Genomic DNA, 17,925 nt, shown 5'->3' with positions numbered 1-17,925 from the left:
AATTTGGATACCTCCTCATTCAAGGGTTTTTCTTTATTTGTACTATTTTCTACATTGTACAATAATAGTGAAGACCTCAAAACTATGAAATAACATAAATGGAATCATGTAGTAACCAAAGAAATATATAAATATATTTTATATTTGAGCTTCTTCAAAGTGGCCACCCTTTGCCTTGACAGGTTTGCACACCCGTGGCATTCTCTCAACCACCTTCACCTGGAATGCTTTTCCATGTCTTGAAGGAGTTACCACATACTCATTGGCTGGCTCATTGGCTTGTCCAACTCATCCCAAACCATCTCATTTGGGTTGAGGTCGGGTGATTGTGGAGGCCAGGTCATCTGATGCAGCACTCCATCACTCTCCTTCTTGGTCAAATAGCCTTTACGCAGCCTGGAGGTGTGTTGGGTCATTGTCCTGTTGAAAAACAAATGATAGTCCCACTAAGCACTAACTAGATGGGATGGCGTCTCGCTGCACAATGCTGTGGTAGCCATGCTGGTTAAAAATCTCAAATTTAGACTCATCAGACCAAAGAACAGATTTTCACCGGTCAAATGTCCATTGCTCGTGTTTCTTGGCCCAAGCAAGTCTCTTCTTATTGCCTTCCTTGAGTAGTGGTTTCTTTGCAGCAATAAGACCATGAAGGCCTGATTCACACAGTCTCCTCTGAACAGTTGGTGTTGAGATGTGTCTGTTACTTTAACTCTGTGAAGCTTTTATTTGGTCTGCAATTTCTGAAGCTGGTAACTCTAATGAACATCCTCTGCAGCAGAGGTAACTCTGGGTCTTCCATTCCTGTGGTGGTCCTCAAGAGAGCCAGGTTTATCATAGTGCTTAATGGTTTCTGCAACTGCACTTGAATAAACTTTAAAAGTTTTTGACATTTTCCAGATTGATTGACCTTCACATCTTAAAGTAATGACGGACTGTCGTTTCTCTTTACTTATTTGAGCTGTTCTTGCCATTATATGGACTTCGTATTTTACCAAATATCTTCTGTATACCACCACTACCATGTCAAAACACAACTGACTGGCTCAAACGTATTAAGGAAAGAAATTCCACAAATTAACAAGGCACATCTGTTAATTGAAATGCATTCCAGGTGACTACCTCTTGAAGCTGGTTGAGAGAATGCCAAGAGTGAGCAAAACTGTCATCAAGGCAAAGGGTGGCTACTTTGAAGAATCTAAAATATATTTTGATTTGTTTCAACACTTTTTTGGTTACTACATGATTCCATGTGTTATTTCATGGTTTTGATGTCTTCACTATTATTCTACAATGCAGAAAATAGTAAAAAGAAAGAAAACCATGACATGAGTAGGTGTGTCCAAACTTTTGACTGGTACTGTACATCAACGCATCATTTTCTCAAGAGATCTAGTTCTGTCTGCATATGGATAAAGAAAGTATCTCCAGTAATGGAGTTTTGGATAAAGGCCAGTTGAGTCAGAATATGGCTGATAGAGAGTTGGTCAATCTGTGAGATGGGGCTACTCAATAACTAACTACTAACAGTGCCTCAATCCAATAATAGCACAGATTACATATGGCAAAAGCAAGTAACAATCAATACAGGCATCAAACGAACACCATTAGGAGTTAATGGTGAGGTCCCTATACAAAACCAATATTAAGGTAAAATAAAGTTTTAGTCCAACGTTTCACACACTTCTTCTTTTACATGTTATGTTGACAACATGAATCGTGACATGCACTCTTGCTGTAAAAATTGAACAGTGCAATGTTTGACTTCCTCAGAAATCCAGTTGGAAAGTTTGATTGACTAGGGCCCTGAAGCTGGATGCAATCGCTACAGATAATTCCTCTCCAAAAATGACTTTTTGACCAATTATCTATCCAGTTACTTCCCACTTCCGCTCTCCCAAGCAACATCATTTGAGTGGGAGAGATTTAGCACAGACAGACCTTGTCCAAAAGGCCAGCCCAGAGTGGCTTAGGGCCAAACCCCATGTTTACGTTCAAAGGAACACACAGCACAAGCAGTGGGGCAGCTGGTGGGGCACACACGGGTAGCAGATTCATACTTTAAAACATTTAACCAGTTCACCCTGCCCTGCTTACATCCCATCCACAGAAATAACAACTGAACACAAACATATGAGGTCATCAAAACAAACAAAAACATAACTATTAAAACATAGGTTCTAACACAAAAGAGACAGTTAAGGTTCTTTTGGGGAATAGATAAAAAAAATGTAAGTGATGAAAAGACAAAATGTCACATTGAGAATAGCCCCCTCACGGCAGGGTAGCCTAGTGGTTAGGGCGTTGGACTAGTAACCGGAAGGTTGCAAGTTCAAATCCCCGAGCTGACAAGGTACAAATCTGTCATCCTGCCCCTGAACAGGCTGTTAACCCACCTAGGCAGTCATTGAAAATAAGAATTTGTTCTTAACTGACTTGCCTAGTTAAATAAAAGGTAAAATAAAATAAAAAACTTCTCCTTAGCTCCATCCCTCCATTCTCTCCCTCCAACTCTATGAGGCTTTGGCTTTTCTCGCACGGGGTGACGTCTTGTCATCGGACTTCACCACACCGTTGGCAGAACCTACTAACAAAACAAACAAGAACAACATGTCAAAAACATATCTGCATCACAGAGTTGTAATGGCTGGAGGTGGGTGATCCAAGGGAGCGGCAGCAGACTCACCCCGGGCCAGGTCCTTCTTGTGGGGCTTGCTCTTTGGGCTGAAAGCCTTCTTCTTGGAGGCCTGGCTCTGGCTGTGCTCCCTCCACTTCTTCAACTGGAAGTTGATGAACTTCCACATCATCCAGGCCTGGGTCAGGCAAATGGCAGCCAGGCACGTCATCCTGAGAGGCAAGGGGGGAAACATTATGAAGACCAGCCATGAGCAATGACAGGCATTTTACTTTCTTTGATTGATGAAAAGTTCAAACTTGCTCTCAAGGGCCAAATCAGAGGGGGTAACAGGGCAAATTAAGCAATCTTAAGAAACATGACTTGCCTAATGGTAAGCACATTGAAGTTGCCTTTTGCCAGTGAGAAACCCTGGTTCTCTGCGCGGGGCAGTCCGAAGCCAAAAGTCAGTACGGAGAGGGTGAGGGTAAGGAGGCGAGCGATGACGAAAAGTAGCGCCCACAGAGTGAAACTGGAAAAGAAAAGAGAATCTGAGTTAGTCACCATGGCAACAACAGTGACATCTTCCATGGGCTGACGTAAGACACTATCAGTTATTCAAATCAATCAGTTTAGTCCGATAAGGGAGGAAAAGATCCCATTGTATCACACAAGTGACTTGCTGAAGGTGACAACAATAACAAAATTTAATTCCAAACCTATCTCTGTATGCAGGTTTTATTCCCAACTTCTCCCCTCCTTGTATTGACTGGTATGAAAATGGAGGGGGTGTCCAGCATACAACTCATACATACCCCTTCTGCTTGTTCTCGTCACTGAAGTAGAAGAGGCGTGAGGCGTGGAACAGGAGCTCCACCAGGTAGTGAGGTACCAGCAGCACCAGGCCCAGCCGGTGGAGGCTGAACACAGGAAGTCCGCAAACACCAGGTGAAACAGATAACAAACCTTAAATCAGATGACATTTTCTGTCCAGGGATTAACCGTATTGAACTACTCAATAAAATTAAATATTATTCACATTTGCAGGAGGAAGCATCTTTAAAAGTTGTCCAGAAGATAGTAGTGATGATTTATGCATATCTAGCATAAAAGGGCCTATAATTGATCCATGCAATGCAATTATGAGTGGCACTACTTCCAATATTGTTGTTTAGTATGTTTGTGCAAAATGGTTCTGTTACAGTCTAATGCTACGTAAATGCTTGAATTGAATAGTACTATATGTACTGTATCAACTGGTAATTTTCCATAGCTGTCCAGTACCCTCTTCACACACTGCACAAAGGAGGGATTTGCTGCTGACTCCTTATCGATCGGGCACTAGAGGCCCAGCTCAAGGCCAAATTCTTCTTCTAACCGAAAATAACTCATCACTCCCCTCAGTCATGTAGGCTGTGAGAACTGGTTAGAATATGATCTTCTTTGTACAATGCTTTAAGGAAGTGGAGCCAAGTCCCCTAATCTCTCATGTAAGCTTGCTTTCCCCTAGGAGAGGCAATCATCTCTTTGAGTAGAATAAGTACATAATGACTGCGTGATTCTGTAACTTTTGAGTTCTTCTCCAGTTCATCCTGAGAGTGATCTCTCTTGCAATTGATTGAATAAACTCCCATTGCTGATAAGTTCTGCCTGATTCCTGAATGAGTTTTCCCTCAACAAGTAGGTGTCCTCCCATCGATTAGAAATATTAAGGTTGTTTTTTGGGGGTAAGACCACCACCACCAGGGTTATTCGAGAGGATACGGAAAGGACACAAGGTAAAGGGATTCAGCCCACAACATCAGCAGGGGAAAAGGATACATCATAACACTGAAGCCATTTGCAAAAAAACTTGAATGACCTCCTTCCTTCCCTATCCTGTCAGTCATGCCCAGTGATCAGAAAGAGGTATGTGGAGCACTAGGATGAAATTAAAGCACTACGCTGCCTTTACCCATCTTCCAGACCAGTGGTCTTGAAGGAGAGGAGCTGAGTAACAGAAGGCCATTAAAATAGTATTGGGTCAAGGAGGTTCAGATGCAAGCTAAAACAGTTAGAGGTACTTCTGCTGATTATACTACTTTGATAGGATATCACTACTACCGTGATAACTGCTGAACTTTTCCAGTCACTTTCACACAACAAATTAGTTTGTCAGACTTGACCTGTATGTTGGAAGATTAAAAAGGTTGCCTGTATAGGAGCTATTTTGAGGACAAAGCAAATACATTCATACAGGTTTTACAACTAACCCCACCCATCACCTCAGACACCAAACTCTCTCTGGGGAAACAGTGCATTCGGAAAGTAGTCAGACCCCTTCACTTTTTACACATTTTGTTACATTAGACTTATTCTAAAATTAATTAAATCATTTTTTCCATCATTAATCTACATACAATACCCCATAAGGACAAGGTGAAAACAGGTTTAGAAATGTCTGCAAATTTATAAAAAAATAAATACCTTATTTACATAAGTATTCAGAGCCTTTGCTATGAGACTCGAAATTGAGCTCAGGCACATCCTGTTTCCATTGATCTTCCTTGAGATGTTTCTACAACTTAATTGGAGTCCACCTGTGGTAAATTCAATTGATTGGAGATTATTTGGAAAGGCACACCTGTCAATAGTTGACAGTGCATGTCAGAGCAAAAACCAAGTCATGAGGTAGAAGGAATTGTCCATAGAACTCAGAGACTGGATTGTGTCGAGGCACAGATCTAAGGAAGGGTACCAAAAAATGTCTGCAGCATTGAAGGTCTCCAATAACAAAGTAGCATACATCACTCTTAAATGGAAGAAGTTTGGAACTACTAAGACTCTTCCTAGAGCTCGCCGCCCGGCCAAACGGAACAATCGGGGAAGGGCCTTGGTCAAGGAGGTGACCAAGAACCCAATGGTCACTCTGACAGAGCTCATGGGTTCCTCTGTGGAGATGTGAGAAACTTCCAGAAGTACAACCATCTCTGCAGCACTCCACCAATCAGGCCTTTATGGTAGAGTGGCCAGACTGATGCCACTCCTCAGTAAAAGGCACATGACTGCCCGCTTGGAGTTTGCCAAAAGGCACCAAAATAACTCAGACCATGAGAAACAATATTCTCCGGACTCATGAAACCAAGACGGAACTCTTTGCCCTGATGGCCAAGCATCATGTCTGGAGGAAACCTGGCACCGTCCCGATGGTGAAGCATGGTGGTGGCAGCATCATGCTGTGGGGGTGTTTTTCAGCGACAGGGACACTAGTCAGAATCGAGGGAAAGATGAACGGAGCAAAGTACAGAGAGGTTCTTGATGAAAACCTACTGGGGCGAAAGACAATAACCCTAAGCACATAGCCAAGACAACATAGGAGTGGATTTTGGACAAGTCTCTGAATGTTCTTGAGTGGCACAGCCAGAGTCTGGACTTAAATCCGATCAAACATCTCTGGAGAGACCTAAAAATAGCTGTGCAGCGACACTCCCCATCCAACCTGACAGAGACTGAGATAATCTTCAGAGCATAATGAACGGAACTCCCCAAATACAGGTGTAGCCAAGCTTGTAGCATCATACCCAAGAAGACTCAAGGCTGTAATTTCTGCCAAAGGTGTTTCAACAATGTACTGAGTAAACGGTCTGAAGACTTATGTAAAATGTAATATCAGTTTATTATTTTTATAAATTAGCAAAAATGTCTAAACCTGTTTTTGCTTCATCACTAGTCATCGCCATTTTACCTGCTGTTGTTGTGTAAGCTGATTAGCTGTTGTTGTCTCACCTGTTGTTTTAGCTAGCTCTCCCAATCAACACCTGCGATTACTTTATGCCTTGCTGTATGTCTCTTTCAAATGTCAATATGCCTTGTATACTGTTATTCAGGTTAGTTATCATTGTTTTAGTTTACAATGGAGCCCCTAGTTCCACTCTTCATACCTCTGATACCTCCTTTGTCCCGCCTCCCACACATGCAGTGACCTCACCCATTATAACCAGCATGTTGTATCCAGAGATGCAACCTTTCTTATCATCACCCAGTGCCTGGGCTTACCTCCGCTGTACCCGCACCCCACCATATCCCTGTCTGCACATTATGCCCCAAATATATTCTACCACGCCCAGAAATCTGTTCCTTTTATTCTTCGTCCCCAACGCTCTAGGCGACCAGTTTTGATAGCCTTTAGCCACATCCTCATCCTACTCCTCCTCTGTTCCTCGGGTGATGTGGAGGTAAACCCAGGCCCTGCATGTCCCCAGGCACCCTCATTTGTTGACTTCTGTGATCGAAAAAGCCTTGGTTTCATGCATGTGAACATCAGAAGCCTCCTCCCTAAGTTTGTTTTACTCACTGCTTTAGCACTCTACCAACCCTGATGTCCTTGCAGTGTCTGAATCCTGGCTTAGGAAGGCCACCAAAAATTCAGAGATTTCCATACCCAACTATAACATTTTTTGTCAAGATAGAACTGCCAAAGAGGGAGGAGTTGCATTCTACTGCAGAGATTGCCTGTAAAGTAATGTCATACTCTCTAGTTCCATACCCAAACAGTTTGAAAATCAAATTAAAAAAATGAATCTCTCCAGAAATAAGTCTCACTGTTCCCGTCTGCTATCGACCCCCCTCCGCTCCCAGCTGTGCCCTGGACACCATTTGTGAATTGATCATCCCCCAGAAGTTCCTTCTGTTAGGTAACCTAAACTGGGATATGCTTAACACACCAGCAGTCCTACAATCTAAGCTAGATGCCCTCAATCTCACACAAATCATCAAGGAACCCACCAGGTACAACCCTAAATCCGTAAACATGGGCACCCTCATAGACATTATCCTGACCAACTTGCCCTCCAAATACACCTCTGCTGTCTTCAATCAGGATCTCACCCTCATTACCTGTATCCGCTACGGGTCCACGGTCAAACGACCACCCCTCATCACTGTCAAACGCTCCCTAAAACACTTCTGCGAGCAGGCCTTTCTAATCGATCTGGCCCGGGTATACTGTAAGGATATTGACCTCATCCCGTCAGTTGAGGATGCCTGGTCATTCTTTAAAAGTAACTTCCTCACCATCTTAGATAAGCATGCTCCGCTCAAAAAATGCAGAACTAAGAACAGATATAGCCCTTGGTTCACTCCAGACCTGACTGCCCTCGACCAGCACAAAAACATTCTGTGGCGGACTTCAATAGCATCGAATAGTCCCCGCGATATGCAACTGTTCAGGGAAGTCAGGAACCAATACAAGCAGTCAGTCAGGAAAGCAAAGGCCAGCTTTTTCAAGCAGAAATTTGCATCCTGTAGCTCTAAGTCGAAAATGTACTGGGACACAGTAAAGTCAATGGAGAGCAAGAGCACCTCCTCCCAGCTGCCCACTGCACTGAGGCTAGGTAACACGGTCAACACCGATAAATCTGTGATAATCGAAAACTTCCACAAGCATTTTTCCACGGCTGGCCATGCCTTCCTCCTAGCTACTCCAACCTCGGAAAAAGAGCCCCCCCCCAAAGCTGCTCGCCCAAGCCTCCCCAGCTTCTCCTTTACCCAAATCCAGATAGATGTTCTGAAAGAGCTGCAAAACCTGAACCCATACAAGTCAGCTGGGCTTGACAATCTGGACCCTCTATTTCTGAAACTATCCGCCGCCATTGTCGCAACCCCTATTACCAGCCTTTTCAACCTCTCTTTCGTATCGTCTGAGATCCCCAAGGATTGGAAAGCTGTCGCGGTCATCCTCCTCTTCAAAGGGGGAGACACCCTGGACCCAAACTGTTACAGACCTATATCCATCCTGCCCTGCCTATCTAAGGTCTTCGAAAGCCAAGTTAACAAACAGATCACTGACCATCTCGAATCCCACCGTACATTCTCCGCTGTGCAATCCGGATTCCAAGCCGGTCACGGGTGCACCACAGCCACGCTCAAGGTACGAAACGATATCATAACCACCATCGATAAAATACTGTACTGTGCAGCAGTCTTCATCGACCTGGCCAAGGCTTTCGACTCTGTCAATCACCATATTCTTATCAACAGACTCAGTAGCCTCGGTTTTTTTAATGACTGCCTTGCCTGGTTCACTTGCCTACTTTGCAGACAGAGTTCAGTGTGTCAAATCGGAGGGCATGTTGTCCGGTCCTTTGGCAGTCTCTGGGGGTACCACAGGGTTCAATTCTCGGGGCGACTCCTTTCTCTGTATATATCAATGATGTTGCTCTTGCTGCGGGCGATTCCCTGATCCACCTCTACGCAGACCACACCATTCTGTATACTTCTGGCCCTTCCTTGGACACTGTGCTATCTAACCTCCAAACGAGCTTGAATGCCATACAACACTCCTTCTGTGGCCTCCAACTGCTCTTAAACGCTAGTAAAACCAAATGCATGCTTTTCAACCTTTTGCTGCCTGCACCCGCACACCCGACTAGCATCACCACCCTAGATGGTTCCGACCTAGAATATGTGGACATCAATAAGTACATAGGTGTCTGGCTAGACTGTAAACTCTCCTTCCAGACTCATATCAAACATCTCCAATCCAAAATAAAATCTAGAGTGGGCTTTCTATTTCACAACAAAGCCTCCTTCACTCACGCTGTCAAATTTACCCTAGTAAAACTGACTATCCTACCGATCTTCGACTTCGGCGATGTCATCTACAAAATAGCTTCCAATACTCTACTCAGCAAACTAGATGCAGTTTATCACAGTGCCATCCGTTTTGTTACTAAAGCACCTTATACCACCCACCACTGCGACCTATATGCTCTAGTCGGCTGGCCCTCGCTACATATTCGTCACCAGACCCACTGGCTCCAGGTCATCTACAAGTCCATGCTAGGTAAAGCTCCGCCTTATCTCAGTTCATTGGTCACGATGGCAACACCCACCCGTAGCACGCGTACCAGCAGGTGTATCGCAATGATCATTCCTAAAGCAAACACCTCATTTGGCCGCCTTTCCTTCCAGTTCTCTGCTGCCTGTGACTGGAACAAATTGCAAAAATAGCTGAAGATGGAGAGTTATTTCCCGCACCAACTTCCAACATCTGCTATCTGAGCAGCTAACCGATCGCTGCAGCTATACATAGTCCATCTGTAAATAGCCCATCCAATTTACCTACCTCATCCCCATACGGTTTTTATTGATTTACTTTTCTGCTCTTTTGCACACCAGTATCTTTACTTGCACATGATCATCTGATCATTTATCACTCGTGTTAATCTGCTAAATTGTAATTATTCGCTCCTATGGCCTATTTATTGCCTACCTCCTCATGCCTTTTGCACACAATGTATATAGACTTTTTTTCCTACTGTGTTATTGACTTGTTTGTTTACTCCATGTGTAACTGTGTTGTTGTCTGTTCACACTGCTATGCTTTATCTTGGCAGTTGTAAATGAGAACTTGTTCTCAACTAGCCTACCTGGTTAAATAAAGGTGAAATATTTGTTTTTATTAAAATAAATCATTATGGGGTATTGTGTGCAGATTGAGGGGAAAAAAACACATTTAATCTATTTTAGAATAAGGCTGTAACCAAATAAATGTGGAAAATGTCAATTGGAAGGAATACTTTTCGAAGGTACTGTATTTTCAGTACCAGTCAAAAGTTTGGACACACATACTCATTCAAGGGTTCATCTTTATTTTTTACTATGTTCTACATTGTAGAATAATAGTGAAGACATCAAAACTATGACATAACACATGGAATCATGAAGTAACCAAAAAAAAGTGTTCAACAAATCAAAATATAGTCAAAGTAGCCACCCTTTGCCTTAATGACGCTGCATTTTCTCAACTAGCTTCATGGGGTAGTCACCTAGAATGAATTTCAATTAACAGGTGTGCCTTGTTAAAAGTCAGTTTGAGCCAAAAAGTTTTGTGACAAGGTAAGGGTGGTATACAGAAGATAATATGGATTTGGTCTTACCAAATGGGGCTATGGCAAGAACGGCTCAAATAAGCAAAGAGAAACGTCAGTCCATCAAATCAAATCATCAACTATGATTACTTTAAGACATGAAGGTCAGTCAATCTGAAAAATGTCAAGAACTGTGAAAGTTTCTTCAAGTGCAGTCACAAAAAACATTAAGCACTATGATGAATCTGGCTCTCATGAGGACCGCCACAGGAAAGGAAGACCCAGTTACCTCTGCAGCAGAGGATAGGTTCTTTAGAGTTAACTGCACCTCAGAAATTGCAGCCTAAATAAGATGTTTCATAGATTTCAAGTAACAGACACATCAACAGTTCAGAGGAGACTGTGAATAAGGCCTTCATGGTCAAATTGCTGCAAAGAAAACATTACTAAAGGACACCAATAAGAAGAAGAGACTTGCTTGGGTCAAGAAACACGAGCAATGGATATTTGACTGGTGGAAATCTGTCTTTGGTCTGAGGAGCCTAAAGTTGAGGTTTTTGGCTCCAACCAACGTGTCTTTGTGAGACACAGAGTAGGTGAACGGATGATCTCCGCATGTGAGTTTCCCACCGTGAAGCATGGAGCTGGTGTGGGAGTGCTTTGCTGGTGACACTGTCTGATTTATTTAGAATTCAAGGCACCACTTATGGCACACAGCATGGCTACCGCAGCATTCTGCAGTGACACGGCATGCCATCTGGTTTGCACTTAGTGGGACTATCATTTGTTTTTTAACAAGACAATGACCCAACCCACCTCCAGGCTGTGTAAGGGCTATTTGACCAAGAAGGAGAGTGATGGAGTGCTGCATCAGATGACCTGGCCTCCACAATCACTCGACCTCAACCCAAATGAGACGGTATGGGATGAGTTGGACTGCATAGTGAAGGAAAAGCAGTCAACAAGTGCTCAGCATATGTGGGAACTCCTTCAAGACGGTTGGAAAAGCATTCCAGGTTAATTTGGTTGAGAGAATGCAAAGAGTGTACAAAGCTGTCATCAAGGCAAAGGGTAGCTTTTTTGGTTACTACATGATTCCATGTGTTATTTCATAGTTGATGTCTTTACTATTATTCTACAATGTAGAAAATAGTAAAAATAAAGAAAAACCCTTGAATGAGTAGGTGTTCTAAAACTTTTGACTCTGTATGTTTATGTTAGCTATGACATGCTGTGGCTGTGGTTTGAGTGTCTTAATGCCTATTGGTCCACATATTTCATTATAGTGATTGTGTTCCCCATACTCTATACATGTTTATAGAGGTCTTGTGTATTTTATGTATTGATGCAGAGCTCATCCGTAAAAGTATTGATGCAGGGTTCACCCCCTGCTAAAATAAAAGACAAATAAAATAAGTAATAGTAAACGTGAGGTCAGAATTTTTATTTTATTTTTAAATCCTCAATAGTGGTAGAGGTGACCACTGGGGAGCCAACTCCAAAGAGACCACACTCAAGTCTCTATCCCCCACCCACTCAAACATAGGAACTGGTTCCTCCAGTCTGACCCTTGCTGCAGTCTCTGGCTCCACACCCACCCCCATATAGACGTGTGAAGAGGCCAGCTCAGAAATGGAGGAGGGCCAGTGCACTACGGGCAACTACCACTGAGGGAGAGGAAGTTGGCAAACTGTGCTAGAGGATGATGTGGAGTCACTTCCACCATGTCTGCCTAAAAGGCAGCCAGGGGCTCAGGTGAACATGACTGGAAAGCACAGCCCCCTTCATCTTTGTGTGTAATCTTTAATTTTTTATTACCATATCATTTTTTTTATTTTCTCTATATTTATCAACTTGAAAATGTATCAACTGACCAATTCGGACACTGGGGTACATTTGGACAAACTCGTGAGGGACACCTGTGAGACTTCATACGACATATTATGTAGCTCTCTCCTTCTTGAATATATCAGTCTGTTGCCCTGTTGTGGACAACATCTAAATTATCCCCAGATTCCTCTCTCAATGCATGGCCTTTCTTTTGTAATAAAAATAGAAAACACATGTTGTTTTGTTTTATCTTTTACCAGATCTATTGTGTTATATTCTCCTACATTAATTTCACATCTCCACATTCAAAGTGTTTCCTTTCAAATAGTACCAAGAATATGCATATCCTTGCTTCAGGTCCTGAGCTACAGACAGTTAGATTTGGGTATGTCATTTTAGGTGGAAATTGAGATGAAGGTTCCTATCCCAAAGAGGTTTTAAAGTGCATAAGTAAGGAAGTGCTGAACGGTAGCTCCATTCATAGTCTTTATCTTCTTATCTAACCACTTCCCTGAGATGACACACACTCACTTTAAGATGTAGGCACCGGTGATGTGGAAGACATAAAGACAAATGTAATAGAGCTGGCGGGGAATATCCTCCTGAAACACACAAGCAGGAAAGAGCCTGTATTAATGACTGCTGTATCAGTGTAGGTGTGTGCCACAGCAGTTTCAATGCCACATGACTTCTACAGTCACAAATGGGTTTGATAGAGGAGAATAAAGAATATGAACCATGTATTGCAACAATGGAGAGTTACACAATCACAAGATGTATCCTCCCATGTTTAAATGACAGATGTCATCTTTAGGACCTAACCCAAGGTGTGATCATGCACCCTTACCTTTCGCACTTTCTGGAAGTACAGCTCCGGAAGGGCATGGAGCCAGTATGCGATTTGGCAAATGTAGAAGAACTTCACCTGAAAGCTGCAGAGAGGGCAGGTTACAGGCAGGCAGAGATCCGGTCTATCTATGCAGGGAACGAGTGGATATGATGGGACATGAACGCTTGATCATGATAACAGATTCTGTTACATGCATTTACTAACATGATTTTAAAAGATAGATGAAAGTCCATCAATAAGAAAAATATATGTAACCTGGGAGAAAATATTCAGTTCACAATCTATGTATTCCTGCTTAATCTATTTCCCCTAATAAAATGGATTTAAATAACACCTCTTTACACAATGAGAAATGAGGAGAGGGATGGAAAAGACAGACACTTTGTGCTAGCACTGTGTGTCTAGCTTGAGTAAAACATCACATTTGGAATAAATATTTTAGTGGAACCTGATGTCTAAAATGGATTTGATGAGACAGCCGGACAGTGTACTCCCATGCGCAATACTAGAGATGCAATCCACCCTGGGTCACTAAGGCCTTTCCACTGTGCCAACTCAAAAATCTGAGCTGTCACAGAACACTTGTGGGGAATTATTGTGTTCTAGAACGCTTGGTAACTCCCCAAAAAGTTCTGATGAAAACAGTACTAACCCTGTCCCTCTAACATGTTGAAATAATAAATGAGTGACCTGAAGGCGTAAAAGGTATGTATAAATCCTTACTTACACCATGTGGGTGTGTGGGTAGCCCTCCCATAAGAAAGTAGGATTTGTCGCAAATTCCTCCTAACAGATAAGAAAAGATGGCATGAGCCAAAGAACAAATTCAACGAGATGGACTGCTTGTCTTCACATAATATTTCAAGACTCCTGGCAGCGTTTTATTAGTCTTCTTACCGCTGTTAAGATGCTGCAGCCCCAGATGAAGGACAATAAGTAGAAGGCAGCAAGCTGTCCCGATTCATTGAACTTGCTATGTTTGGTTTTCGACAGGTGCAACCGCCTATTCATTTTCTGAAATCAGAGAAAAATATGACATGAGACATGCATACCGACGAAGAGAAACGTGTCTGTTATAATTTGTTGTGGGCTGTGTAAGAGAAGGAAATGGCCATGGAGGATAATATTTGACTGCCTAAGAGGGTGAGAAGGATAAGACTGCTAAGCAAGACAAGGCCAGACCTTAAGTTATGATCACACTTGGGCTGGAAAAAAGGGGGAGAGACACGCACGAGCACACAGTGACTATGTGTTCTGTAGATTAACTACCTATACAGATATCCTCCTTTCTCTCTCAGTCACACACACAATAGGGGTCTGTGTGCAGAGACACTCACATCGAGAATGTATTCCTGTATTAAGGCGTGGAGTATGACAGCTATGAGCAGGTAGAAGAACACAGTGGCTATGTCTTTAGGACCGTACTGGTACAGGTTCACTTGCTCAGCCCTCTCATCTGATAACATACAGATGAACAAAAAAACAGCTTCAAATACAAGGTACTGGATACATGCACTAAATACTGTAAAGTGAACTAAATACTGTAAATGGACTAAATACTGTAAATTTATTTTTGAAATAAATACAAATAAATATTTCAGCAGCATATCACCCTGCATCCCACTGCTGGCTTGGCTCTGAAGCTAAGCAGGGTTGGTCCTGGTCAGTCCCAGGATGGGAGACCAGATGCTGGGCCAGTAGGAGGCACTCTTTCCTCTAGTCTAAAAAAATATATATACATACCCCAATGTGCCAGGGCAGTGATTGGGGACATTACCCTGTGTAGGGTGTCATCAATCGGATGAAATGTTTAATGGGTGTCCTGACACTAAAGATCCCATGGCACTTATTGTAAGAGCAGAGGTATTAACTCTGGTGTCCTGGTTAAATTCCCAATTTGGTCCTCATACCATCATGGCCACCAAATCATCCCCAGCTTCCAATTGGCTCATTCATCCCCCTCCTCTCCCTTGTAACTATTCCCCATGTCATTTCTGTAACTTAGAATGTGTCAATTTACTTGGTAAAATAACTACTAATAAAAATTATGTAGACTTACCAAGACTTTGAGTCACATTGTATTGAATGGTGATGAACATGATGGCAAACTTGGCTGTGACCTGCAATAAACGAAAGATATCAAATAGAAGCAATGTTGTAGCAAAAGGTATTGTCATGGTACCTTGTAACAAGAGTGGTTCTTCCTGATAATGCAGATGCATAGGAGTCAATCACAATAAAAATGTTTTCAATTATTGTGGATAGCCAGATTAATATAATGGTTCGATTAAAATCGATACATGCGTTGCAAGAACGATTTCCCTAGTAATCCTATTTACATGACTACATCTGAAACCAGGCTACCTGATGGCACTCTGATAACTGCTGAAAATCGCCAATCAAAATAAACGTTCTACCACAGCGAATGTTATTTTTGGGAAACAAATGTTCTGATTTCAAACATATGACGTCTGTATGTGAAAACTACTTCTAAGACGCATACAGTTGTTCCTAACATACTTCACTCGTGCTAGAGGGAGGCTCGCTCGGCTGGTGCCAGCACATGCGCAGACCAAATACACCGCTGGAACGCCATTAGGGTGTTTACATTATTTAATCATTCGAAAGATTGCCCAGAAAACAAGGTGTTTTAATTGGCGTATGTTTACTTCGATTTTGACATTAATAAGATTAAGATAAAGAGTACGGCGTTTACATGACTATTGCATAATATGCCTACTGCCATAATCATCTTATTATCGGATTATTAGTGTGTATGATTGTAAACGTACTCAATGAGACAGACAAATTGGAGGGGAATTGGCTAGATAGACAACATGCGATCGTGTTTCATTTTCAGAACAAGTTGCCTAGCAGGCTAACTTAGATAGCAAGTTCAGTTAACAGCAACAAGCACTCAATTAATTACGTTTTTGCAGACTTGAATGGGAGTTGAGTAATGTAAACAATCCCCATCGTTTACTGTCACATGCATGAATGTGATAGCAAACTGGCTAGCGCTATCTATCCATTTGGTAATATTAGATAGCTAGCTAGTTGGTGTGACATGCTAGTTGACCAGCAACTATTTAGCACAGTGTGCCTCCTGTCTTCCTTGGCAATCGGTGTGACATATGAGAAGGGATACGCTTGCGCCCAGTCCCCTTTGAGTCTTGCTGACGTTGTCATCACAGTTCAGACAAGGCGTTTTCTTATATACTGTGCAGCATACATTCCATGGTTTAACACCGTACCTCGAACATCAGGCCGAGGAGAATTATCATAGCCACACATGAAACCATATCCGCGTGATTCTGGATCACGAACTCGTGGCTCAGCACCGGCGGGCTCTTGTTCTTCTTTCGGAAACCCATGGCTGACCGATACAGCTCTCCCTACCTGCCGCTATTCAGTCACTCGCAGCCCCCGCTTGCATTCAGATGCAAACTGTCCTATTTTGTTCCTGCCACTACTACCAGTTCACGGTGTAAATTGCCGTTCATGTGTTAAGAAACGATAAAAATGTACACAACACCACGCACTTCGTTACTGGTCAGTCAAACGTCCCCTCCCAGTTCGGTTCCTAAACACTCAAAAACCGCCCATTGACGTAGATAGGAAAACCCCGCCCCATTTAACTCATGGTTGACACTATGCTGAACAAATCACGTGCAAGGGAATTGGTGGAGGAGGTATTGGTTTCATATCAAGTCAATTAGGGGATTCGATTAATCTGGCACAGGGTGAAAGTTGATTCCATTCGTTTTGGACCCGGGCTGCCGACCGGGCGTGAGCCAGGTGCCCCGTTCAAAGCCCACGGCGAAGTCTGCTCCACACAAAAGTGACGCAGTTAAGCACGAGGAGTAAAGAGTAGGATTCTGTATTTTCGCATGCAAAATGTATTGCTTTTGATAAAAACGCTTTATCTGCCTTCCCAATGAAAACTAGTTTGAAAATATATGTTATGAAAAAGATGTTTATGTTTCTGCAGGATGCATGTCACGGACCATGCACCGGTGCTCCAAAGTTCAGCATAATCGAATCCGCCCAATCAATGTTGAGGGAAAGAAGGGATACCTCCAAGCCATCTTTCATTCCGTCCAGTCAGATTCTATTTTACATACTTATCTTCATTATCGGGTACGTATTGATTGTTTTACGTGAAATACCATTTATTCCGTTAGTTTTAGCAGAATAAATCGTGTAAAATAGGAAATATTTCTCAATGTGAATCAGGAAACGGTTGTTATTATTAACGTCAGCAGCTAGTTAGCTAGCTAACGTTAGCTAGTTACTGTAGCCAACAAAGCCCACTACGCAAAGGAAGTAGCTAGTGGTGATGGTGAACCCGTTTGATATAGCTACGTAGTTACACATTACAAGTCTGTTAAGTATATGGAATTGTACAGCCAAAAGGAACCAACCTTGGTAACTAGGTACACATTAGTGTAATCCTACTGTCAATGATGGTTTAATCTTTCACCATGGCTTGTCACTCATTCAGCCACTCCTGACCCCAACCTTCACATTCAATATTAACACAAGTATATGTATTTAGTATAGGCTGTCAAACCATATTGATATGAGCTGTTATGGTATAATTTGTCTCTGCCATATCATTTGTACAAATGCCAGGATTTATAGATATGTCCATTTCTGTATCAATATGTCCTTTTTGTAAGTGGAGTACCGAGTAGCTACAGTCATGGATTACATTTTCTGTACTTAACTTTTTAAACCTAGCTAACTGTTAATTGTTTTGGAAACATTACACAATGGTCAAG

At 42.5% G+C, this 17,925-nt stretch overlaps 1 protein-coding gene across 4 annotated transcripts; it reads right to left on the bottom strand.

The window, feature by feature from the left end:
- Positions 1-1,247: 1,247 nt before the first annotated feature.
- On the bottom strand, positions 1,248-16,733 carry zgc:113278 (Translocating chain-associated membrane protein 1-like 1-like). 4 transcript variants are annotated; one of them, XM_046365241.1, is made up of 11 exons: positions 16,396-16,733; positions 15,201-15,261; positions 14,479-14,597; positions 14,039-14,155; positions 13,869-13,927; positions 13,139-13,262; positions 12,823-12,893; positions 3,427-3,531; positions 3,000-3,143; positions 2,684-2,844; positions 1,248-2,584 (listed from the first exon to the last, which is right to left on the bottom strand). In XM_046365241.1, the coding sequence occupies exons 1-11, from the start codon at positions 16,513-16,515 to the stop codon at positions 2,511-2,513; spliced, it is 1,155 nt and encodes a 384-aa protein (XP_046221197.1). In that variant the 5' UTR covers positions 16,516-16,733; the 3' UTR covers positions 1,248-2,510. The 4 variants fall into 4 exon arrangements, with proteins under 4 accessions (XP_046221197.1, XP_046221198.1, XP_046221199.1 ...); XM_046365242.1 differs by having other exon boundaries at positions 1,248-2,581; XM_046365243.1 differs by having other exon boundaries at positions 13,139-13,223.
- Positions 16,734-17,925: the final 1,192 nt, after the last annotated feature.

Source organism: Oncorhynchus gorbuscha, linkage group LG10 (assembly GCF_021184085.1).
Source record: "Oncorhynchus gorbuscha isolate QuinsamMale2020 ecotype Even-year linkage group LG10, OgorEven_v1.0, whole genome shotgun sequence".
NCBI lineage: Eukaryota > Metazoa > Chordata > Actinopteri > Salmoniformes > Salmonidae > Oncorhynchus > Oncorhynchus gorbuscha.
This window is presented reverse-complemented; position numbering and strand designations above follow the sequence as displayed.